General features: G+C 41.3%; 2 protein-coding genes across 2 annotated transcripts; both read right to left on the bottom strand.

Moving 5' to 3' along the window:
- Positions 1-439: 439 nt before the first annotated feature.
- LOC136424647 (polycystin-1-like protein 2) lies at positions 440-18,262 on the bottom strand. The gene is made up of 25 exons (XM_066413272.1): positions 18,060-18,262; positions 17,077-17,255; positions 16,355-16,618; positions 15,297-15,581; positions 14,573-14,845; positions 14,132-14,246; positions 13,545-13,729; positions 12,829-12,995; positions 11,596-11,724; positions 11,105-11,236; positions 10,855-10,951; positions 10,424-10,617; positions 9,986-10,106; positions 9,324-9,451; positions 8,610-9,117; positions 8,062-8,204; positions 7,386-7,610; positions 6,518-6,685; positions 5,983-6,143; positions 5,466-5,726; positions 4,068-4,638; positions 3,765-3,882; positions 2,992-3,215; positions 2,333-2,507; positions 440-1,137 (listed from the first exon to the last, which is right to left on the bottom strand). Exons 1-25 carry the CDS (start codon positions 18,260-18,262, stop codon positions 440-442), a joined length of 5,724 nt encoding a protein of 1,907 aa, XP_066269369.1.
- Positions 18,263-18,960: 698 nt separating this feature from the next.
- On the bottom strand, positions 18,961-26,984 carry LOC136424648 (uncharacterized). Its single transcript, XM_066413273.1, has 10 exons — positions 26,769-26,984; positions 26,045-26,470; positions 25,528-25,638; positions 24,981-25,103; positions 22,985-23,217; positions 22,211-22,468; positions 21,380-21,527; positions 20,203-20,640; positions 19,320-19,558; positions 18,961-19,122 (listed from the first exon to the last, which is right to left on the bottom strand). The coding sequence occupies exons 1-10, from the start codon at positions 26,920-26,922 to the stop codon at positions 18,961-18,963; spliced, it is 2,292 nt and encodes a 763-aa protein (XP_066269370.1). The 5' UTR covers positions 26,923-26,984.
- Positions 26,985-27,127: the final 143 nt, after the last annotated feature.

The raw sequence follows: 27,127 nt of genomic DNA on the forward strand, positions 1-27,127 counted from the left end.
AGACATACCCCCCTCCGACTGAATCAAATCAACAGACAACACATTATGCACAATACTTTTTATGGGCACTTTTCCCTTCCATACTTCATTAATGGTCTCATTTTAGACATTGTTTCTAACTTTACCTTACACTGTGGAATGTTTGTTTATTGTCTTCATTTTCGTAAGCTAGCCATGTTATATTTTGTTACTTGTTTTCAACTGAACCGGTATGTCACCTTTGCAATTATTAGTTCACTTTTGTTGTTATTGTCCTTATTTTGTTATTTCTATAAGCAGATGAGTCATATAGGCACTTTTTGTCCAATGCTCGTTAAGAATTTGTGAATAAGATTTCTTTTTAAACACCTTCCGTTAGCTGATAACAAAGGTGATACACTGTCTCTAATTATTTTTTTTTAAAGGAGAAACATGTTGATCATTAAATATTTACCAGAAATCAAGATACAACCATCTTACCGTCGTCAGTGTACCGGCTGTTCTTGATGTCCTTCAAAGCCACGTTTGAGAAAGCTTCACGAACCCCATACATCACAACAGCCACGAATCCGCCGACTATGGTGGCTATCTCCAAGACGTTCCAGTAATCTTGTATGTACTTAGCCTTCCCCTTCGCAGCCTTCTCCCACTCCCGTATGGCCACATACACGAGTAGCGTCACGAAAAGCATCTGGAACACTATGACCACGATTCCCCGGCTTCCCTCGTAGTTGAAGAGTCGGTAGGTGTTGACTGTCGAGTGTGGGACAAACGCTCCTGTAGTGCTGAACTCGAAGATCAGGTTAACCGAACTCAGCAGGTTGCTCCCCTCTGCGTATACTGTAAACTCGACCATAACTGCTCTTGTGTATCGGTCGATCCAGGTGTTATTCTTGAGTTCTTCCAGCCTCTTCATCGTTGCTATCTTAGACTTCTTCATGATAGACACGTAACCACCGCCAGGGTACGTCGAGAGTTGTCCGAACGCCGGCAGCCCCTTCAGTTCATAGGCGGGACGGAAGGTCCAAGGCCCCGTGGAGTTGTCGTCCGGACCACGAGGCTTCCATCCGGCGGAGAAGTCACCCGATTCCTGGACGTTCCAGGAGAATCCAGCGGTGCACTCGCGAGGTTTTACGGAGCCATCCACCATGCAGTGACCTGTATCGATAGCAGTCATCTTATATTCAAATAATGATGCTATTGATAATAACTTTATTGCAAATTCATGCCCGGAGGCTGATTGCAAGAATACTAGGAAATGAGATAATGATGATAATAAGTACACAGTAATGGAATAAACACAAAGTAAAATGAAAGTCGTTAACTAGCGCTACTTCTAAACCAATCAGTTGTTACTGGGTTGGCCTTCTTTTTTGTGTGCAGTAGAATATGAAATTCCCGACGTTTTGGGAGATATATAACCATAGTAGTTACTCATGTGTAACTATTTTTATTTCCGTGCCATGCATGCTATTTATGTCATTTGCTTTGAAACAAATGATGGCGAAATTAATGATAAAAAATATGACAGTAACCAAAAGAAAGTCTAAAAGTAGATATGGGAATAAGGGCACTACGTTGAAAACATCATAAAGATGGTCAAAATACTAGTACTCTGTTGTTGTTTTTTTTGGTCAAAACTGATGACAAAAGGATGTGATTTAATGACAAGGGTTTGTTATGAATTATTGACGAAAGAAGTGCACGGACGTCCTAAAAACCTTCTACATCTAACTAAATACAAGTCAAATCAGTCTCCGTACAAAGCTGTGCGTGCAAATATCATCATCTAGTGTACATAAAGATCTGGGCATTAATTGAAAGCCTATAGAGTGCACCGTCATGAAACCACAATTCTACCTTTGATAATCTTAAAAACAAGGCATGCAATAGAATTGAGTGATAACAGTTAGCCTAAAACCATGTTTATTTGATTATATGGATGGCATTCGCGTGTGAATCGACTTTCGTTCGTTTCCAAAGAAAAAAAATGTTGTGGAACATACTGTAAATCGTACAAACCAGCTGCAAAATGAGCAAATATATACCGTAAATTGCAAAAAAATATTTCGGAGAATGGATGTTAATATGCCATATGTCAATTCATAATATATGTAAATCCCCAAGTCAAAAAAGAAATGGAAGAACAAAAATTAAGAATCTATTATTTGTTGTACCATACTCTGCCTGTTTGTTTAACCTTCCTGACGTAGATTTCATAATGAATGCGACTTTTTTTGCCAAACCTTTTTATATTCGCATGCCCCCATCAGTTTTGGGGTTCCCGGAGGATGTCATCCATGAAATCAAATCAACATGGCCTAAGCTAGCGCATGTTAAAAGCGACGCCTACCGGGTGAGACCCTGAGCTGACGAAGCCGTGGAGGTTGGAACCTGTAGGCTACCGTGTCGTGGAGGTGGAGCCGATCCGCCCGTCTGCCCAGCACGCCGTTGTACCACGTGTTGAAGTACACGCCTGGCAACAGGACAGCATCCGTCCACTCCCAGAAGTCTTGGGCCGTCTTGACCTGGGCAGTTATGAGTTTGAAGTTCATTGTTATATATACATGTTACACGAGTCCATTGTGTGTGCGTCCAATACAAACAAGGATAAGGACAACCTCTATACTTTTTCATAGATTTTTGTACACTTTCTTCACTATATATCTGCAGTATATACTGTAGTATTTTGATTGAATAAAATAAAATTGATAAACTTCTCTTTAAAATCCACTGTTGGTGGTTCGAAGGATTCCCATCGTATGAAAGAAAATATTGTCGCCTTCTCTGTTATTAAAGGAAAGTATCGAAATAATCATTGCAAAGCCGAAACATTGTAGTAAAATGTACGTATTCACATGTTATCATTATATGTATTAGAAGGGTTCAAAGGAGACAGTCAGTGACGACTAGTTTGCTTTCCTTCTGGAATTTTGGAACTAAGGTGCTAAGGTGCTAAGATCTAAGTTGGCATTGTCTTCAGTCTCAACAGATAACATTATGAATGCTTACCTGGTCCATTCCAGTAACGAAAGTCTTCCGCAGAGACCTGTCCATGTAGAAGGCGTTCGGGTCCCGGTCTACCTCCGTCACCACGATCAGCACGATGACGAAGGCCAGGAGGGACAGCGTCTCGTAGATGACGCGGTTCATCCGGACCTGCTTCGCGCGGTGGTGTCGGGCCACTTCCAGGCGACCCTTGTTCTCCTTCGGTAGCTTCTTCCTCCTTCGAAGCTCTATATGAACAAAGTTATCTCCTTTATTCATTCATAAAAAAGACATCAGAATAAAAAAATATATAAACAAGGCCTAGTGGGACGGACTCAGTTATGCAACTTATGTCCTAGCCGCCACTTGTACAGCATGAAAAGATAGTACAAAATAAGCAACCATCTGTATATGTATGATACACAGATGCAAATTTGAGCTGTTAAAGCGAAATTCCAGTTTACCAACCCAGAGGATACGTGGCACACGAAATTGCTGAAAATGCTATGTTGTCATTCGGTAATTTTGGGTACTTAACATGATTTCACAGTTGACATGGGGATCTCTTTGAAATGATACGAAAGAAAATTTGAAGGAGGACAATTCTATACAATTAGACTAACATAGTATGAAGGTCTTGTCTTTTCAAAATAATGCGTTTTGGAAATGTAAGGAATTATTTGTGTCAGGCCTCTAGCAGATTAGAACCAGGTCAGCATTGACTGGTTATGAAGTTTACTGTGCATATCTTTAGGACCAAAGATCCTTTAGAGGCTAGAGACAACCAAGGCCCATACCTGCTGAATCCATCGGCTTGGCGGGCTGCACGAAGTACCGCTCCTGCATGGCTGAAGCGCCGTCTTCGTCCGCGGGCTTCCTCCGCAAATACGTCAGGAATGACGTGATCAAGATGACCTGCAAGAAGAAGTAAGTTAGTCATATGAAACACCACAATTACTTCAAGGAGGTTGGTGTCCTACGGGCTCTTGTTGTTTCTTGGTATTCTGCTTTAAACTTATCAACCAATGTCAACAAATGGTTGCAATAACAACTGTTTAAAAGCTATAATTCAAACTCTAGCAGAAGCTAATACTATTCACCTTCGCCGGCTCAAAGACGAAGGCGGACTGAAAGAACGACATGGCGAAGGAGGTGAACCACTCCTCAGACTTCTTGTAGCCCCACTCGAGGCTGTACAGGACGACGAAGAAGGAGGAGACAAACGCCACGGAGAAGGCGAGGAACCAGGCGATGTAGATGCACCATGGCGGAAGGCCTGTCTTCTTCCTAGCGACTTCCATACTACTTTGTTCAGCACCATTCTTCTCTTCCTCCTCAACCTCACACTCCATGCCACACTCTTCGTCAATGTCGTAAACGATGACGTCATTGTCTTCTGTCTGACAGCCTGCGTCGGCCATGATGGGCGGTGATGACGTAATGACGACGACGTCATCTTGTGACGTGCTCGTTGACTCTTCTTCTTCCTCCTCATCATCATCTGGCACGACGGCGTTTAAGTTCCTCCGGGTCTTCCGGAAGAGACGCACAATGATGAAGTTGATGGGGAAAACGGTCAGCGTCGTCATGAAGCTGATGTAGAGGGTCGTCACTGAGAGGGTGACTGGGCCAATCCGCAGGGCATTCTGGCCTCCAGCACCGTCGCTGGGCCTGCAAGAAAGCAAACAAATAAACATATATGTCAGACACATAAGCTTGCTACGGACATACGTACGGACCATGTCTCTAAAACATTGGGACTTAAAACAGTAAACGTTAAAATGATACAAAGTTTGAAGACGATAATTTCTCAACAACACTGTTACTTTAGAATGGCAAAAGGGGATAATGAACAGCTTGAATATGGGAACGAATGCAAAATAGGACCCAATAGCCTAGCCTAGCGCACTGATAGGCAGGTGTTTGTTCAAGCTTTGCCTAATGGGCTGGTTTCTGATTGTATATCAGTTCTAATTCTGGTTCCTGATTATAGAAAAGGTGGGGCTTTTCGTCTTCCTCTGCTTCAAAAAAAAAGCTTTCAAACCAAACTTGCCTGCATCTAGCCCACGTATTTTGAGTACTCTCTTGTTTCAACAACATAAATCTCTGTCCACTGTCACATGCATGTCTCCTATGTTTCTACCATGTACTTGTAATTAGCATTCGGGCATGAACTTGCAAATATACTTTTATTACAAAGGTAAACGTTAGCTAGAGTTAAGTATTTGTGCTACATATACTTCAGGTTTGCTATGTTGATTTAACGATTATGGGATCTTTTTATGAATATTTGGTATTGAACTTTTTTGTTTGAGTTGAATGTGTGATAGTTGTGTGCCGATTTGTTAAAAATAGTGAGAACGCTAGCGACCACAAAAAACACCCCTCTTAAAAAAAAAGTATGGTGACCCTGTGACGTTACAATTCAAGATGGCGGCCACCACACATGCCAACGGATCCAACAAAGGTTTTGCTACACAAACCTGTAATTTGCTTACCTGTACCACATGGCGCTGGCCACCATGGCGCTGAAGAGCATGGACAGGCCGCACATAATCCTCTCCACGCGGCTGAAGGTGCTGCGGGTGGGGCGGGACAGGATGGAGTACCACAGGTGTTTGTCCGTCAGCACGTGACGCACAGACGTGCGGAACAGGTGGCCCAGTGACGTCAGCTCGTCCGGACTGGCCACCGGAATGACGCGGTCGATCCCTTCCGGATCCTCGACGGCCAGCCAGCCGTTACACAGGAACTGGGACCTGCGGAAACCAAGAAACGTTTGGGACCGCATTGTTAGCAGCGACAACTAGCTGCAGTACAAAGTGAACTCGAACTGGTTACTATTATCATTGCACTGAAGAAGGTCACTGAACGTCGGCTATTATATTACCAAAGACGGGCTATCACCTCCGCAATCATTGGAATATTATAGAGTGACAGGATGTGAGGCGGAAGATGTGTAGTAACAACAATATTTCCTATTGATAGTGAAAACTATACATATTTGTCTCTCACATTTGTTCCGTTCGAAGGTCATGCACCTTCACCCTCCCGAGGAACCACGACGCATGCTCCCACTTCCCGCTGTTGTCGTGCCAGATGCGCATGTGCGTGAGGGAGCCCAGGTCACGTGGGGTGCTCATGAGAAACTTGTTGACGCTTCCTGCCTTGAAGAGCTGTATCAACAACAACAAAAACAAAATTGAACCACAGCATGTCCAAGAAAGAAATATGTATACAAAAAAGTGCGTTTTGCTGCAGTAGCAAGAAAAGCCGCCAGAAGGCCCGATTTTATGTGACACCTCCCAAGGACCAACCCAACCACTAAACACATGTGCTATCCTAACACATTCATGAATCCTTGTTCAGGTGACAAAAGCACATGTAACACAAACACATAGGCAGAAACACCTGCCTACGTTACAAATACCATCACAACCCATTTGTAGCTTTTTGAGAGTATCACGCCATTATGCCATTCATGGCCATGCGTGCGTTACACGTAAAAATGATAAAGATAACGAGCTACACGTGGTTATTAAAGACTTACATCTTTCTTGTCGTCAAAGATGCGCACTCCAGTGTCAGCGTTTTCCCCGCAGAGAAGAAAGGCAATCTTGGACCTGGTGCCGGCCTTCCGCGCAGTGCCGGTGTAGACTGTGATCTCGTACTTAAACTGGTCGTGAGGATTGTCGTCAGGGAGGGATGACGTCACCCACTGTGGGATAAAGGAAACAGAGCCCTTTTATTTACCATCATTTTTTTTCAAAATCATAATAACTTTATTGCAGTTCCATTCTGGAAGATCAATTGCAAAGTAAAACAGAAGTGTGTAACATTGAACATACATTATAGAGGAAAATGAAATACATAGATGAATTAAAGGTGAAATAATCATTAAGCTGAATCTTTCTCTATTTCAGCTGGTTTGAATGGTTTGACATCTTTTCAGCGTGCAGTGGGAGATGAACTGTCAAACGTTTTGGTAGATACAATACTTGACTTGAGCAGGAGGATAGTTTTTGTTGAGTAGTAAGATGTGGAAACATTGGGGCAATTAACAGAAAAGAGAATATTTTTGACATGTGCAGGTATGTCCACTTCGTACCGAATGAATAAAGGACAAGCAGCGAATGCTTCCAAGGACGCGTGGATCCAATCATGAATGATGATCTCCCCAAATATCTCTTCTCCTCTTCTCTTCTCAGCTTTCTGGTAATTCGTTTAAACACGACTTTACCTTCTTGGATAACAAGATTCTTTATTCACAGCCAAGACATACGTATCACAGCCACCGACTGTCACCTTATCTAGGGAAATATTACTGGTACTATTCCACACTGCAAGTAGGTGTCGCTGCGTGCAATGCGGTCCCAAACGTAAAGGATTACCAAACATGCGGTTCTAAACGACTTTACCTTCTTGCGGTCCTTGATGTCTTCCAGCCTTGCGTACAGCATCGCCACGAAGAGGACCAGCCACAGGAAGATGACTGTGGACAGCACGATGCCGCTGCTGTGGATCGGTTTGCTGAACACTGTTGCGAAGTTGATGCTGTTCGGCGGGACGAAGGCATCCGTGGCAAACATCGTCAGGTGGTTGCAGAGGCAGACGGTCTCAGTCAGGGTTGACTTGGGGCTAACCTGGAGAAAAAAGATAGGACAAACGATGATAATAATTCTCCAAATAGAAGAGAGACTACCACGCTGAGGATCTTGTGGGAATGTTGAACTTTAAGAGCGGAGCTTCTTGGTACAATGCCTGAGAACATTCATCTGGGTAGCGCTAGGAAAGTAATGCATTCATAGCCTTCGCCAAATGGATTATGTTTTGGTTAGCGTTTGTGATTTTGTGGTTTAGCAGAATAACTCAATGTTTATATGTTGGTAGGTGACGAGAGAACAGGTCCGATTTTGGGCCTCCTCGCAGTTTTTAGTGGTAACAGTTTTGATATCTCGGCTCTGAACTTGCTACGGTCACGATATGTTTGAGTGGAAGGTATAGTAGCATTTGCGCTGGGAATAGATGGTTCAAGTTGTAACCCCTAGCGTCTTTTTTCAGAACTGCAGGCTATGTGAACATGTGCAAATTTACCTTACATCCCCTGTCTTCCCATTGGTCCGTTGTCTCATTCCGGAAGCGGCAGCCTATGGTAGTTACCAGCATACTGTACTCGATCCTCATCGGAAAGGTTGTACCATACTCTGTCCCATAGAACTCGTACTCGGAATCGTACCCTTCGTAGGACGAAAAAAACAAATAAAGCATAATATTGAATAATGTGACAGAAACAGACAGGCAATATAAGTCAGCTTACAAATCTTTCAAAACGTGAGAGCTGATATGATAGCTGACACCTCTGACAGTTTTTGTCTTTCTTGAAGTTAAGACAAGTTCATAACTTGCATCTACCATCGCTGACTTAATGTTTAATTTTCGTTAATTTCGTAATAAAAGTTTATTTGGAAGTTTGTGCCCGAAGCATTATTGCATAGTACATAGAGCATAGAGTTGAAACATGCATTTCATGATTTGGTATGGACATAAGAAACATTAATGTGACAAGGAAAGTGACTGACATTCATGAAAGAATATACTGAATTTAAAGCTAGAGTTGACTGTATCTAAAAGAGTTTGGTTACCATAGAATCTGAGAGCGAAGTGATAACTCCCGATCTCTGCAAGGTCAGGAACCAGCACTGTTTCATTTCCCTTGACGACTTGTGTTCCATTCACCAACAGCACTTTACTGTCATTGCTGGAGGAACGCAGCTTAAAACCAACATCCTCAACCACACCCTGGATATGGTCCCATTTAGAGACCTCTGGCTCGTCACCATATCCAAGGTCTATACGGCAAATGACATTTGAAGGGTTGAAATCGAGGCTTAGAAGGAACCCATAGCCTGGTGACGTCAGATTAAACGCATGCACAGCTTTGTTTTGCTTCCTCCTAGCCATGATGACGTTATGTTGAGGAGCTGGGATGTGATTGGTCAGCCTGGGCAGGGTGATCGTGACGTAGTTGGCTTCGCTTTGATAATGCACAGTTTGAAAGTTATCGTTTAGTAAGGTGAGTTCCATGAGAGGTGACGATGTGTGCTGTAGAGAGGTGTCCCAAGTAAAGAGGTTATCCCGAAACGATTTCACCTGAAAACGAGAAAACAAATTAAACACATAAATCTGGAGACCGAAAACGAACTTTAGGCAACAGTTTATGAAATTGTTTCCCTGGATCATCCTGTCAGCAGTATGATTTTTTCCACTGCTGACAGGATCATCAAGTCTATAGCCACTTCCAAAATAGATTATTCATTTTTCCACGAAAACACACATGTGTAAGCAACAATGAATACCTTTAAGTTGACTTGCTTGTCAACACCTTTCATATCTTCTTCACCAAGAGGGGGCAGTGAAAAACTTCCTCCCCCAATCTGGAATGCCCGTCCACCTTGTCTCGCCGACCCCTTACTCAGTGCCATCACTACGAAAAGAAAAGAAAAGAAAAGAAGAGAACATTTCATGCATGCAATAAGTTTTTGTCCATACATTTTATTCACTTGAAGTTTTCCATTGGTACATGTCGGTATCTTTTACTAACATTTGTGCATGTAAAATTTCTATTTAAAGAGAAATGCATTTTTGTATGCATATATATATCTTTGTATGTGACGTTGCAAAGCTTTCAATAAATAAACCTGTACTGTACACATTGACTTATAACAAAACGACTCTATCAAGTTATGTAAACCCCGGAACTCACAGAAGCAGATAATAAATTGATAAAACGTATGGTAAATTATGCAACAATTCTAGGAAGCAAGTCTGCTTTCCAAAAGATATCCCCAACAGAAATATATATGAGAACGTTTACTTGAACAATCTTTGGTTGAATTTCTAATGTCTTTACTCTTCCTTATGTTATAATATCTACATATTTACAATGCAGGGGTTACCATCACAAGTCAACATCTAGTTATCACTTTGGTCTAACAAGGAAATACCAGTAGCATCTAACCTTTAGCCTCGAACCCAGACGCCCGCAGCTCAATGGGACGACCGTCTGCCTTTACTGCCCTCAAAGCAACGTTCGCCGCTCTGTCAATAGTTGTCAAGACTGCAGAAACTCTGGAAATGTTCTGGAACGCAAACACATGTGTGTTAAGCGTGGAAAGTGAAATGTTTCGTCACAGTGCAGCAGCGACACCTAGCTGCAGTGCTTAGTACAACCAGTCAGTATTGCTTTGAGGAATGTGACAGACTTTGATCAACTGTATCGTACACAGAAAGCGTACACAAACATATGGATCGAAGAGGAGAAACGACAATTTCTAGAAGAGAACTTTTGAATAAAAAAAAATAGATGAAAATCATGAAAATCATGTACAGCCGGATAATTGCACCAAAACGCTGACAAATTGGTTTTAATGCAGTTAAGCGGATTCTACTGTACTACCTCTTGTTTCTTTTTTGACCTCGCCTCGACGAACGCTCCTCTCTCTACATCGTCAAGCCATGGATCCTCGTCTGACTCCAAAAGGTCACCGCTGTGTCCCTCAAGGTCAACATCAATGCTATGTCCGTCAACGTGAGCGCTGCTTTCCTCAGAATCCCCGATCGTAATATAAGGACCAAGAATATCGAAGAGCCCTGGAATTTTTTTCAAATCCAGGTAAATCTAGTTTTGTCTTTATCTTTATTATCCATTAAGTAAAAAAATGGAAGTTTTATCATTTACATCTCATTAACTAAATGCAATAAAAACAGCATTTCGTTTTGCCATGTTTATTGCATTCGTGCTGCGAGTAGTGGCCATCGCCGTATCATAAAAAGCATTTAGCTGAATTCATTAGACAATATATGAATCATGCAAAAATAATTTCTTACCTCTTAGAAGCTCGCTGAGTCGCTCACTCTCTGTATCCAGTGCCCCAAGACTTTCAAGTCCTTGTAGCAATCTGTTCCCTACGTAAATGACGTCATCCTAGAACAAGCAAGAAGTTTAACAAAAATGCTTCCAAGTTTTCATTCATAAGATGTTTAATGTCTCTTGCTCCGAAATTCTCTTCTTTTAAGAATGTGTTATTCTCTAATCCTGTACACAATGTTATTATCGCAAGGAGTCCCTAAATCTTACCTCAAACTCCTTGAAGAGGTGTGGGAATCTTTTGTGCAGCTTAACGAAGGTGTTCAACGTAGCGCTCAGCTCTTCCATGCTCCTAGGTTCCAGTAGGGCTTTTATGAAACCTCTTATGATGTCTTGGAACTTCTGGAATGTAAAAATTGATGATGATTGGTGAGAATACTGCTGGAATAAGATATTTTATAATCAAAGTATTTCATGTCATCCACGAAAATATAACCAAGCCTTGAAAAGTCCTTAAAATGTTTCGTCAGGTTGGTAAGTCACTCCATAACAAAGTTCTTTGTGCACAACGAAGTTAGGACTGCATCTGTTAGCAGCGAAACCTACTTGCAGTGCATAGCAGAACCAATCAGAATTACCCTGAGGAAGGTGACAGACGGTCACCGAAACGTTGGTACTGAATAAAACACTTGTTCAACGACTTTGGTATCCAATCCTTCATAAGTGCATTATAGAGCTTGGCGAAGGAACGAAAATCGTACCTTAGCATCCATGCTCACTTCCTGTGCACTTGTGGTGTTGCCAACCGTTCCTTCAAGTACATCAATGGCGGGTTTCAACTGTGGAGGATTCAAATCCTCCTCAACAGGTCTGGGCATTTCTGTGCCAAGCTAGAGAAATTGAAACAGATTGATGATGATTGATGATTAATGAATTTAGACTTTATGACCGATATCTCTTTTTGTGTAACATGTTGTTCTGTATTTATCATTGTCATTATCATGTGTGTACTGTCGTTATATATATATATATGTACGTGTGTTAATTTGTGTGTATTGCAATTATGTGTATGTACGCTCTTCATTTTTATGAATCCAGGAAGAATAGAGTAGATGCCTCTAATCCAATGGGTTTCTAATAAAACGTCAATCTCTTTTTGATAGGATTTCCAAATCACACTCAAATTTTGCAGAGTAAACGTATTCACTGTGCTGGAGTTAGTAGAAGTTATGCATTTCTTTTGAAGAGTAAAATGTATAGCAGCTTTTTAAAATGTTCACAATGAAGTTAGTCATCTTTATATCAATGATTGTTTCTATCACAGCAAAACCAGGCAACTATAAATTATCGTACTCACAGCTGGTGCATCTGCATCTTCCGTTACATTCGATACCGTTGCTGCTGTTGGTATCTTGAGAAAGAGTCGTATGTTAGTACAAACTGTACGTGCTTAACATGGAAATCGTAATGTTTTAAAGAGCTCCATTGCATGTGAAGCGCATGTATATTCATGAAAGAGGATTAAAACTATATTGATGTCTGTAATCAGTACCCTAAATCACCATGTCACCTATATTTGGTATTTTCGGTTTGCGCATTTCATTTTTAAGGCAACCAAAGCAATATTACGGCCAAAAAATGAAAATCTTTATGGTAGCGACATTAACTAACACTGTTAAGCACATTTATGTAATAACTGCACACTTTGAGCATTCTAAACCGCGCAAAAATGTGTCGTGCGATGATCCCCTTAGTTTCGGGAGCCTACAAAACCCCCGCGACGTACGATTTTCAGTGAGTTCTCACATCACACCGACATCATATTTTTGCATCATGGATGTCGCTATACATTGTGGTAGTGGTGTTTGAAATAATCATGTATAGAAATGACTAAATAAATTGACCTTCAAAAGCCAATTTTCGGCCCTACCATTGCTTGGGTTTAATTCAACTGTAAGGACAGAGACATGCGAGCAATGCAATCAGTGTTTCACCTGTTCTCCTAGCCCTTCAGCAGGCAGCTCAGTCCCACTGGGGTCGGTTGGTTCTGTCTCGTCATTATCATCCGCTTCTGAATCAAATGACTCACTACCGTCGATATCAAAATAAGAGTCACTCTCAAGTTCACCTGCCATGTCTGTTGTTACACTCATAGTTGGGGCTGCAAAAGAAATATCAACGGTCATTATAGTTCAAGTTCTAATTACGAACATACAGATGATTAGCAGATTCTACTTAAGAATATTTCAAAGAAGCTGACATAGAATGTGCCGAAGGTTTCCCCTAGTTTCGTTACAACTGTTCTGCTGTAGTATCAAGGTCAGCCAGCGGGGGGAGGGGGGGGGGGGGGGTGGGTCGTGTGGCAAAATCGATCTTGACATTCGCGTCTAGAACTTACACCTATCCAAGTACCAAATCCATCCAGGGGTTCCGAAGTTATTGCTCCAAATAAATGTATTCGTCGCACACGCACACGCAGACACCATACCCCCCCCCCCCCCACACACACAAACACAAATAAAACGGAGCTATAAACTAAACCTCCATTTTTCACGGAGGTAATAAACTGAAGATCTTATCTACAACACAATATCGTCTTTAACTTATCAACTAAATGCGCATTAATCCCTGTTCACCTAAAACTACATGGCTGGTGTCTCTTCATATACAGTTATGGAGGTTTTAGTATAGTAGGAGAAAAAAACTCTACCAATATACTCCTCAAGGACCACCGCCACTTCGTCACTGTCTGCGTAAACCCCCACGGCCCGGATGGTTACAGTGTATTGTACGGGCAGGAGTTCGTACAACGTCACATCAGTTACCACGCGGTCCACCAGTATGGACTGACTTTCCTCTTGGGAGACGCTCCTGTGCGACCTAACTCTTGAAGTACTTAAACATAAAAAGAGTAGAAATTATGCTCGTCTCATGAATCGAGCAGCAATATGTAAAATAGCATAATAGCAAGTATCATTGTGTCCCTTATTGTCTATGTTATGCTCTTATGTTCTGTCATGATATGGTTATCTATGTTACATGTACGTGCAATTAGCCATCGGGCATGTATTTGAGATAAACCGGTTATCACACAGTGCAATTCAGCTGACTATGTATGTTATATACTTGTTGGCTGCGAGACTGTTTATGTTCATGGTGTAAAGTTTGAATTTGAGTAATAAACCAAATCATCATCATCATCATTATTATTGTCGTTACTATTCTATAATTACTATCATTGTCATAATTATCATTATCATTTGTAGTACAATCTCAATATCGGATATGGAACCTTACCTGAAGGTGACTGTATAACCCATGATGACTGCTACAGGAGCGGTCCATGACAGTTCGGCACTGGCCGGATCCACAGCAGATCTTGTGATCACGACATCTGACGGCGCATCGGTAACTGCAGGGGATAAACAAAAGGTCTTACATTGACATTTCGTTGACAGGATCTAAGCAACACCTCTGTAAATAGAACAGCTAAACGAGAGTATTCTGTAATGAAGCATTCTAACGGGGCGCGTAAAACAAGTTGTGTTTAAAAAAAGGAACAATTTTGTTTGTTTTGTTATTTGTTTATTCTGCAAAACCGCGTTTGGACGTAACAGTTACAGACACAAAACGTAACACAAAATACGTAACTCCGATATTAGATATAGCGCTGTGTGTGGTATAGCTGCCATTCCTTTTTAGTTTTAGTACAACACAAAGTTTTGCTCCGTTGCTTACCTGTAATGGCGTTCAAATCAACCACTTCGCTCTCTCCAAGTTCAGTAGTAGCTGAGATGCCGACAGTGTACTCTGTGCCTGGAGACAGTCCACTTAGTACAATATTACCGACATTTCTGTCTACTTCTATGGTTACTGCATCACTCTGACCGGAGAAGGCATGTGCATATGTGATGACGTAGTGATCTGGCAGCTGTCGTGGCGGCACCCAACTAAGACTTACGGAAGCTGTTGTGACCTGAACAACTGTCAACTCAGACGGTGCCTCCGTGTCTGTATGGAGATAGGATACAATGCCAAGTGTACTGAGGTAAATGTATTGAGAAAAGGGGGGGCTTTATTGCGCGAAATTTGTGACAGTTACAATGTATGATGAATACCAACGTGTACATTGGAGATATGCATTTACCCTTATTCCTTAGACATTGTAAATTGCACAGATGCATGCATTAGAAAGGCAAACAGTACGAGTATTTTCTATAATTTTCAATCTGATAATTATCTTAAATAGCTAAAATTGTCTATACCACATACTTGAATGTGTGGATTAAAGCAGCACAAGCAAAAAAAAACACAGAAGGCAATGGAAAATCATCTTTATCAGCTACTTCAGAACCTATAATGTTAGGAATGTCATTGAAATAGATGTTATATGTAATGGACGTACTACAAAATATAGTTAGTTTTGGAATGTACTACATGTAGATATTACAATTAGCTTTACCGGTATTTCCATTTGTCATTACGCGTTCGCTAGCTTCATACAGTGTCCATGCCACTATAGAGATGTTGTAGACTGTTGAAGGGGAGAGCTCCTGGATCGTATATTCCTCTGTACTGGCTGGTAGTGACACTGTTGTGGCTGAGTCAACGTTGCCTTGGAAATCAATTGCACATGCGCAGTACGTGATGTTGTACCACGTGACAGTAGCGTAAGGTTCGTTCCAAGTGAGTGTCAGAGTTGTAGTTGTCGTTATGGAAACGACGAACGCTGTTGGTGGGTCTATACCTACGGAAACAGAATGTGAAAATTTTTAGTATTTACCCCACCTAATAAAGGCATCCGTCCAGTAAACACCCCGACCAATGAAACCACGTGAATCGCATTGAAACTCAGATTCATATCAGCCATTTCTCGACAAATCCTTTTTTTACTTGCGTTAACGACTACATCTGACAAAACAAACTCGCCGGTGAGATGGTGGAAGGTGTCAGCTTCCAAAAGACGTTTTCAGATTGACAATTTTGGCACTTTGGAAGTGATTGAAAGCGACCGTTATTTTACGTTTAGAGAAAAGTAGCAGAAACTATTTTTTCTAAACGTTAAATCGCGGTCGGGGTACGTAAACAAAGGTTAAAAGTTATGCAATGCTCTATTGTAACATGCAGTTTTTATGTCCATTCTGCATCAAGTTTGCTGCAGACATCCTTTGCAAGTCTGCTAACGATAATGAGGAGATATAGGGATCGGTTTCGACTTTTATGAATACGTTATTTCATTTCTAAATGCAGCATAGATTGTATCTTTGGTTGATACCTGTTGCTGTACATTGTACCATGTATAATTGTAGATCGATATTGTCAATCAATTAATTGATTGATTTACATAGATGATGGTGAAATTAAATTACATCAGTTTTTTATATACGGGTACATCATAAAAGTTACCAACTAATTTATTTTATCTATTTCTGATTTATACTTCATATCTTACAGACCTTGTCAATAAAATAAACGGCAGTTTAAAATGTAATTTCATCATGAATTGATGGCAAGACTTACTTGTGCTGACCCGAAGCGTCACAACAGGATCAGGGTAACTGTCAGACCTAAGAACCTGTACCCCAATGGTGTACAGTGTGGCTGGTGTCAGTCGGGTGAACTCAACGGAATGTTCATAGGTGAAACGTTGAGAGTGTTCCACTCCGTCGGATGTGGCAAGACTGACAATGAAGGCCAGATGAGACGCTATTGGAGGAGACCACTGGAAGGACAGTGATGTCCCTGTGACCTCAACAGCCTCCAGGTCAGTTATTGCATCCCGCTCTATGTAAACCGGAAAGAAAGAAGATTTTATTGCACATTTTGTAGGTTACTTAATTTAAGGCCCTGTCACACATTTAGGACTTTCGCATGACTTAGTCTCGACCACTCCGCAACCAAACTCACGACAACAACTTGCACATGAAAAATACATAAAACACAAACAGATGGACTAAAAACAATAACTACCAGTGCCTTATTCATTGACACCATAACCTGAAGTGCCTGTCATGTTTGATTAACGTCTAGTTCTACCCCTTCTGAACTCTACTTCCTGTCACTCCCACAAATATGACCTTTGCTGGGACGCTATCTTTCCACTCACTGACGTCATGCCACTTATTACGAACACACTAAAAAAAACACCAACAAGCTAAAAACATAAACATACTGACGAACATACAAGAACACAAACACCCAGGGACACATAAAACAAAACTTCCATACACGGAGACAACTACCTGTTGTGATTGTCAGTGTCGTTATCTGTCCTTCTGTGTACGGGCTGAACATGTTGATAGTGATGTTGTACGTTTTTCCGGGAGTGAGGGCCGTGATGTTGGTCCCACTGGAGTGCAGCGTTGGAGGTGAATCAACTTGGCCTTTGGTGCCATCAGAAGATATGCAGCTGACGTTATACCTGTGGAAAACAGAAACTTTACGAGTAAAAAATGTATTCACATGTTTTCGTAAAGCTGAATGGCTTAAAAGGGCAATCGAAATTCGTAAGCCAGATAAGCTAGAGACATTTATTTGAATATCCACAGGATTGTTGTATACAGTACAAACAAGCTGCTAGGGAGCCAAATCCTACACCACTTATTCCATGAATCAAAAGATATTCGGCCAACGAAAAATCAAGACAATAGCTTGTTCAGGACAAAAGGACATTATAAATGACATTTCTTTTTGTGTGAATTGATGAAAATAAACGAACAAACAATCAGTACGATAACGTCAATTCTACCATACCAGATGGGGAGGTTTGTTTCAGCCGGCAGATTCAGCAGAGTTAGAATCGGTGTCCAGGTCAGTTGAACATATGTTTCACCACCAGAAACGCCCAAGTTCCCCGGTAAAGGCAATTCTATGGACAAAAGTCAAGACAATTCTATGAGCACATCCACAAACCATTGTAAAGTTCATCTCCTACTACATGCAGAAATTATAATAGTAAAAATAGTAGAAATGCATTTAAAATAGTTGTTTATTCCATATAATTCATGCATGCATTTCATTTTTCTTCTGTTAAGTACACCCAAGTTGTAGAGCATCGTTCTGCTTTGTTTGCAAGGATTTGCATTTATCATCATTATATACCATTTAGTAACAAGGGCATGATCCTTATCTTTCAAACTTAAGATTCTACGTGTCAACTGATGCTTTAATGTGGGTTTTCATATCAGTACCTGTTGTGGCTTTTCCGACGCCAGATTTTTCATACGAACTGTACACGGCAGTCAGCTCTAGTCGGTACTCCACTCCAGGGTAAAGGTCGGTGAGCAGCCCCTGACTTCCTTCGAATGTCGCTGATGAGGTTTTCCGAGAAACCGTGTCGGTGTAGTAGAGACGAAAAGTTTCGCTGGCTCCATCAGCTGCAGCTGGCAGGTACAGTTCGATGCTGTTGCTGGTAACTCTTTCCACCATAACTTCAAGCGTTGAAATAGCTACACAATAATTGATATTTCAATTAGTTGGTACAGTTATCATGTTTTTGTTTTGCCGTACAAATTTGTAATCTGAAAGGAACAGAGCTAGAGTTGTGTTTTATTTTAGTAGATATTCATTCATTGAATTTTAATGAATCTCTGTTGAAAAGTTTTTTTAAAGGGGGGCCAAGTCTACACAACCATAAATTCATCAACATTTCGGGGGATCAAAGTATACAGAAAGAAGATAGATAAATCTAATAGTAGATTGTAACATATAAGTACCACAAGTTATACAGGCTGCTGTAACATATTGTAACACAAGTATAAAGACATACATGTAGCACTATATACAGCAGGCAAATATTTCCGTAAACTGTACTGTCTGTATCATGAAAGATCTTTGACTATATGCTGTAGACACATTCTTTGACTCAACACGTTGTGAAACAAAGGCTTCTTTCTTGTACATGTAATGAACAACAGTTCAGCTAACGATAGCGATAACAATTAACAGCAACCAAGAAACACTTCCATGATCCAACAACACACACAGAGATCGCCGACACGAACATAAACCAAGTGAAACCCAGCAAATAGAGAGCACGTCTAGCAAAATACTAGAGGTAAAAACAAGGGCAACAACAACAACAACGAAAACAAAATCATGACAATAATCCCTATCGTAAAAGTGGTTTAACCTCGCCCTTGGCCTTGGCATGTCAAGAAGTCGAATCGCAGGCCAGGATCCTTGCTTCTATGCCAAGTAAGGGGATGTAGTCGAACGGCCAATGCGGTAACCGGCTGCTCTAAGATGTTCTTTGCTATGGTGTGTCCGTCTGTGTTTCCGTAGAAGATCTGGAGTAGGAAGAACAAAACAGAAATATCAGACTATCTGGAAGGTACATTGTTGTTGCCTGTTTCATCTAACCCAACAGTTTGATACCGTGAAGTATAGTGACATCTAGCAAACACAAATTGGTCTTTGTAGATATAGGAAAACCGAGTGTAAAATGTAGCACGTATAATTGAACCACAACTAAAAAATGAAGTACCTTCTCTTCACAATCTCGCTCGTAAAATTCGAAGACGTTTCCATCGTCGCTATAAGACATCTTGTAAGACGTTACGTAGTGTTCGTCGTCCGCACCTTGGGTTAAGATGCCGATGATAAGTTTCGCAGTGGAGAGTCTCACTCCAATCCAAATGTCATAGCTGTCTACTCCATTCCAGAAGTCACCGTTGTCTTGAATGTACCAAGTAGGAGGCATCCATCCACCTCCGGTCGCGATGTCTAGTATATAATGAATGATACAAAGAAGTTTCAAATTTCATATTGAGGATAGTAGTGAGGTTGGCCGCTTTGGACTAATAACATACACATTATACATGCCCGCGAAGTGTGTGGTCTTTGGGGAGATTGTGCCCTGGAAAATTCAATCAATCAATCAATCAATCAATCAATCAATCAATCAAACATTGCTGCACACACTTGTACCGGATTCAATATATGGTCATTTAGGACGGGGAATGGTTGTGATTATAATTCAATCAATCAATCAATCAATCATCATTTCACACCCTTGAAACGGATTCAGTGTATGACAAATCAGGACTTGGGGGTGGGGTGAAGAGGGGGATACAGATATTGAAAGATAAGGCATTTTAGTATACTTTTATTTCATTACATCCGAACCTAGTTTTAACAAGGGCTGTCAAAAATTACAGAGAATAAACAGATTGGGGTATCTTTTTCTTTATTTCTTTATTCGATCTGCAAAACATCTAGGTAGCCCCTTTACCAGTAGTCATCCCGTCACTCTAAAATATTCAAATATCTACCACAAAAAACACCCCAAAGCAAACATACACGAATATCACAACCAATACCGCCCTTTCTTCACGGAGGTAATGATAAATAAAGAGAATAAAGCTCACCGGTGAAGACCTGTACTTCGCAGAGTGTCAACTGTCTCTCATTGGTACCATACAGCTGGACGCCTACGTATCGTCCTCTCATACCATCACACCAGATGTCTATACTTCGCGGCCAGGTCTCAGGAAAGCGATGCTCTCCTCCGCATTTCGGATTTGATCTCACAATAATCGAGTCACCGATGTGAAGGTAGAATGGGTTGATCCGTTCCGGTGCGATCACGCGGTTGAAAATGACAACCTTTTTAATGGGAAACTGAGCTTCTAAGTCTACTTGCCACCAAGGGTCTATATCATCGACTGACGTATGCGTACAGGAGCCAGCTCCGAAGTTGGAGTCAGTATTGCCGTCAGTTGCTCGGCTGGCCAGTGCTCCGTACGCAGTACTTGACTGAGTTGACGTCCTTCCAAGTGCGACGCTAGTCAGTACGTCAGTTTGACCTAGAGACAAAAAATTATGAGCTGTCATGAAAAGGGGCTGATATCTACAATGAAATTCAATACGGCGAACAGTTGTTTTGACTTCTTGTTATCGTTTAGCATTTCGTCAACGTTTTGTGTATCTGGAAAAGATGGCAAAATGCAAATGTGATTCATGTAACAGACTTCAACATTGTGAAACATAGTACACACATATACATAATACATGTATGCATAATATTATAGCACATACTCTCTCTCTCTATCCAATTTAACGTCTTTTGTTCCCCATCATATGGGGGTTGGACGTGCTTGCACATGGATGGGGGAGCCCCAGAACTCCTCATCAAGTGCAAGTCTTTTTTGTAGCAAGAGTTTTTACGGCTGGATGCCCTTCCTAACGCCAACCCAAACACTTCATCTGTGACACTACTGGGCTTAGGACATGGGAAATGTGTGTTAAGTGCCTTTCCCAAGGGCACAACGTCTGGGTGTATGTCCGGACATGTCTGGGTACTCCACTGGGGATTGAACCTGGGTCTTATTGGTTCATAGCCGGATGCTCTGCCACTGTGCCACACAGACGCCACTGTGCACATGTATACAATTAAGCATCTACACATACAAGTAAACATTTCATGACAGCTATAACAAAATTGTATTTTCGATGTGAATGAAAATTGCAAAGCACCATAAAAAGGTACGTTCACTTTTTAGCTGGTTATAATATTTTACATAAACAATGAGCTTGACCACTTGCCACATTGCAGATGACGATCACGGCTGACCAGTCCGAAATCTCGTACGCTCGTGGCTGTCCAGTCAATCACGTTGCCATGGTGACCACAGGTCACTGACGAGTCTGTCCCTATTTCATCTGCAGACAGCACGCGGTCCCAGAGGTTCACCTGTGACATCCGAAAATAATTCCATCAGGTTGGTAGAACATAGGATATTTGGGTTTTCTAAAGCGCCACCTACCTCGGCTACAAATAGCGGCGAGAAGCAGTACTCCAGTCAGTAGCTCTGAGGAAGATGTTTGATAGTCCGTCTAAAGGGTAGTTTTTAATATATGTGAGTTCAAAAATATAAAATTGTAAGAAATCTAATGAAATTCAGATGTGTCCTCAGACATGCCTGCAAAGTTGGTTTCACAATAAAGGTTGATTCTGATTGATAGATTTGATTTATTTGCACATATTAAAATCAGTTTGTAGTACATAATTGAAAAGAATAGAACAAAAAATACACGTGCTGGGGGGAGAAAAAAAGCCACGATGGCTTATACAAGGTCTTCCCCCATCTAGATTAACAAAAAATAACATAAATATAACAATTCATAACATAATTATAGTAGTAAGTGATAACAATAGCAATATGACAACAAGTCAGACAATAATATTAGTAACAAAATGCTGACAAAATAGTAATTGGTTGCATATAGAAAGTATATATCAAATCATAGCATAACTCGATACTGAAATAGCAGAGATTAACACAGAGTCCATCGCAGTTAACAAAAACAGACATAGAAACGTAAGCAAATGAGACATTACTGGTTGTGTAAAAAGAAAACTCCAATATCCTTCACCTGTGACAGTTCTCCAATGAAGGCTTGAGACACGTCAAAGCCTCCCTCGACTGCGTCTTGATCCTGACCGAGGATCCATGTACCCCCACTGTCCACTGCACCTCCGACGCTGAGACCCACGCCTGAATCCCCAAGCACGCCGTCAGCGTAGAGTTGCCAGCGTCCATCGGTGCCGCGCCAGGTAGCACATATGGCGTGCCACCCGCCGTCCCAAACGGGCAGATCAGCAGTGATAGCCTTCTGGTTATCTACCCATAACTGGAAGAAAGCCAATTTGATTTACTATATGATTAGCTACAACACATTGCTGATTATATAAGAAAACGAATATCTGGTATTGATAAGAAAGACTCAGTGACTCAATGACTCAGTGACAAGATCAATCTTTTTTGGAGCAAATTTTCTACATCAATGAAGCAGACAGGCATAAGTATACACAATAAAGCAACAACGGAGACTTTTTTTATTCTGCCGTTGGACAGACAAGACGACATGTCACTGCACTCACGTTTTTATGAATTACAATAACAATACCACGTACAGAACGATAACCCATTTTTACACCTGGGTGGGGTGGGGTGGGGTGTTGTGGGGTGTGGTGAGGCAATTCGTGCCTTTCCCAAGGGTACAACATCGGTGGCGTCATGGAATTCGAACCCGGGACCTTTGGGTTCTGGGTCGAACACACTGCCGTTACGCCACACGGCCCCACGAGAACTGATTGATCAAATTTAAGTTTCTTAACTCTTAAATGAAGAGGGGTTATAAACTTACGTGAAATCCGTTGACTTCACTGTACAAGAGTAGCTCGTTTGCATACTGAACAGAACCAACAGCGTAGCTGACCAATCCACCTTTGGGACTGCTAGAGCTCAGGTCTGTGTGCATGTGCAGACAGAGGGTAAACATGCTTAAGTCCCTGACAACTGCAGGCGACATCTTGGCGTAGTTACTGATGCTGCGAGGAGCGGGGAAAATTATCATCTGCGGTGGTGGCTCAGGTTTGGCTGTAAAAAAAGGTTAAGATGTGTCATCTTATATACATTCAAGGTTCTCCTCAATGCATCAAAGGAGCAAAGTTAACTATATATTGACTTGCAATTTTGATTACCATCCCTGCATTGTAGATATTAGAACAGTACATTAAAAAGTTCCCAGTCATGATATATTCTAAAGATATTCTAAAAAACTTATCTACCATAGATATTACAAGTAATTGTACATATTCTCATACCTTTGTTTTGTAGGTTACATTAACTATTATAGTTTTTGTTGCACAAGTTACCAAACGTTTTATCTTATCTATACAGTTGTCAATGTGCATAGGACAGGTTTATGTCTGTTTTTACAAAAGCTTTGCATACATCAAAACAGAAACATGCGTAGGAGAATGCATGTTATTTTGACACCAAAATCAATATAATTGCAGTCTTCATCAGGTCACGCCGCGTTAGCAAGTGGTCAAAATTGCAAGAAATAGCCTGTACCGCCCCCCGTCTCGACATTTGACATACTTATTGGTACAGTATTACAAGTTATGGTTTGAACTAAGCCACAAATGACTCGATAAAACGTGCATTCACAAAGGGCTGGGGATCACCAGAACCGACTGGAGGGTCTATGGCGAGAGTAGACAAACATGGCGTGACCTAGCTACGCATGTCTGTAGCCGCTATGCATCAGATCCTGATGCTCGCGAATGATTGATTCACAAAGTACCAGCAGCCTACCTCCTTCTGCTCCAAAAAAGTCCACTTCACGTATGTAAGGCTGGTGCACTGAGTGCGTGTCCGTGATGAGCAGCTTCCAGAACCGTCCCTTGGCTGAGAACCCACCAAACTCCTGTCGCGTGGTGATGCCTCCTTCCACGTTTGTCACGGTCACCGCATCTTCCCAGTCCAAGTTGTTCGAGTCAGAACTGGTCGATCTTTGGAACTTGAACGCCAAGACGTCGTGGGTTGTGTCTCCGTAGTTAGAAATGCCAATCTTGGACAGAGTATGAAGCATCCCAAAGTCGAAGATGATGTAAAATGGGGGTATTGGGTTCCAGAAGGTCTGATGAATATTATCAAGAACCTTGTCGGGACTTTCTCCTACCAGTACGGAGACTGATGCATTCATCACCCAATCAGGAGATCTCACAAGCCAGTCAACACCTTAAGTTTATGAATTAAGATAAAATAGCTGCTTCAGATGAGCACGGAGTACAAAGATTCTCATAAATAGATGATAAGATTAGTTATTCTGGGTCTATGATATCAACAAGCCTATATTTGCTGGCAAATGCAGAGTATGTCTTCTCCGTCTGTAATTCTGTGTTGGCGGTTTGGTTAGATTTTCATTCTTTTCTTTTATGATTTTTTATGCTTTTCATATTATTGTACAACAAGCAAAACTACATTAACCCTCCCTCAAGCCGATAAAAGGAACATTTAGATAAACAACTCATTATTGAGTATATAGCTTTTAACCCAACACAATCATAGGCTAATTAGTAGATTTAGAGATTGAACCAAGGAGGTTAAAGCATTGTTAACCTACTTGATTAGACATCCGGGTAATAAGATACGCCATATAGCAGTTATCAAGCAACTGGATATGACTTTGGAAACGGTCAACGTTTCATGTAGTATTCACTACTTTTCGTCAGTTACACTAAGCAAGATTTGTTAATCAGCGGGTCTTTAGCCAACAACAATGATTATGCAAATGAAGTGATGCTTTAGATGTTTAGATTACTTGATATATGGATATATGGAACTATACTTACGTTTTGAATTGAGACGGGCGTTTGGAGCAATGTCGTTACTCGTTGATGCTTCTATCTGATTATCTTCAATCTCTCGGGTCTCCATACCAAGACTTTGCGGAGAACTCTGGCATGATGGGGACGCTGCAACATGAAATTTTGAACTTCGTCAGACTTGCTCCGAACGATTCAATCTTACATACTTAGCTGCTTTTTACGTATACTATAATGTACTGTACTGTAAAAATGTCATTTGCTGTTCAAGAGGTTTTGATGCTGCTCTTTGGAGGGGGCATTAAGCCTTTGATCCCGTAAATGTGTGAGCTATTGAGAATTACGTCTCTGTCTATTCACGTAAAGGGTCCAAGACACGCCTTACCATGAGAGGAATGGCGACGCGATGAGCTCCGACCAAAAACGCGAACCTTGCCGAAGTCACATTGCACCGTTATCCAATTGGAAAATGACCACACTGGATCTTAATAAGGACTGCTGTTTTACCTTCACAAAGCAATAAGGAAGACCATTTCTAAATACACTATATATACTAGAATATATGAATACATACCTATACTATCAGGTTCATTGCGTGGACAGCTATAGTAGGTGATTCCATCTGTACAGTCATCTCGATATCTTCGTCTGCAGTCATCACCCGCAGCATTGCAATAGCCAGGGACTGGAGGATGGTAATAATAATAAGAGCATATTTGTACTTGGCAAAAGCAACACGGAATGGAATTTTGTAATGATATGTGTCAATTTCACATGTTTAGGGACAATGGATTCTCTTCCCTCAACAATTTTTTTTCAAACTTGTTTCTTCTGATCATCATTGTGTGTTGATGGGGAATATATTGACAACAATGTTTGTAACAACGCTTGTAAAAATGTTTAGTGCAGCCTAGAAGACAAACTAAACAGCCCCGTAAATTGATTGTTGCTCAAGATCTAACTCAAGGGGCTCTGGGAAAATTTCATCGGGTGCATGTTGGCCTTGGAACCGAGGAGCTGGCTCGTTTCGGCCCTCGAAAAAGTCTGGCATCCTGGCTATGTATAATGCAACAATGAACCTTTACACTCACCTAGATCACAGAACTTCCAGTCAATCTCGTACCCAGGCTCGTTTCTGATGGCTAGATACCACGGAGGCCCCTGTAGGGGTTCTGGGTCTGCCAGCTCTACTAGTGGTTGCAGGTCTCCACCTCTTCCAATTGACACTTTTCCATCGGCCAGGCGAACCCAAAATTTGTGAAATTCCTCCGCCTCAAGGGAGAACACGTTGTATGGAAATGTATTTGTCATGTCGAGGACACCCAAAGATATTCTGGCCAGGCTAATTTGTTCCCCGAACATGCGTATTTGGTACCTCTCTTGAAAATCATGGGCCCAGAGAAAAAGTTTCCACCATAAACCGTTCACTGTCGGTTTGACATAAAATGTAAAGGTGCTGGACCGCGTCAAAGCAACCGTCAACACCGATTGCCCAGAACTTCTTATTTGCTTGCACCCTGTTAAAAACAAATGTGGGAAACAGCCAGTTACAGTGATAATCACTTTTTGGCGGCAAAGGTTTGGGTCCAAGAATACAGTCAGTAAATGTCAAATTACTTCTTCAAATAGACACTGACAACTAATATTCTTACACGGTACAAATTTCACTGTACTACATTTCATTCTTGAGAAAAAGCAACACATTTACTTGGGTATGGACAATTCGGAGTGTGAATGATTTTTTTTTTTTTTAACTATCTTGATGCCGATTCTACTGTATAGTACATATCTGCATTGTGAAAAGTTAAACCGTACCTTCTTCACAAAGAGAAGACTTCCTATCGGATGTGCAGTCTGTTGTTGCCCAACCGTAGCCCTTCGTATGGTCAACATAGGGGCAGGTATTCTCCGTAGATGCATCTTGGAACCCTGGAAGCCAGGCTCCATTGCTGTTATCTGTGTGAGCCATTGTGTCGTTTTTAATCCAGAATGACTGATCCTGGTATTTTCCGTCTAGTTTCCAAGCAATTAGGTCCTAGAGAGAAATATACCATTTATTTATATATTGTTGAAATTTGCCTTAATTTTGTGGACCCATGGAACGATTGACATAACAGGGAGCCAGGCCCCACTGCTGTTGTCTGTGTGAGCTACTGTGTCGTTTTTAATCCAGA

The sequence above is a fragment of the Branchiostoma lanceolatum genome, chromosome 18 (assembly GCF_035083965.1).
Source record: "Branchiostoma lanceolatum isolate klBraLanc5 chromosome 18, klBraLanc5.hap2, whole genome shotgun sequence".
NCBI classification, from domain to species: Eukaryota; Metazoa; Chordata; class Leptocardii; order Amphioxiformes; family Branchiostomatidae; genus Branchiostoma; species Branchiostoma lanceolatum.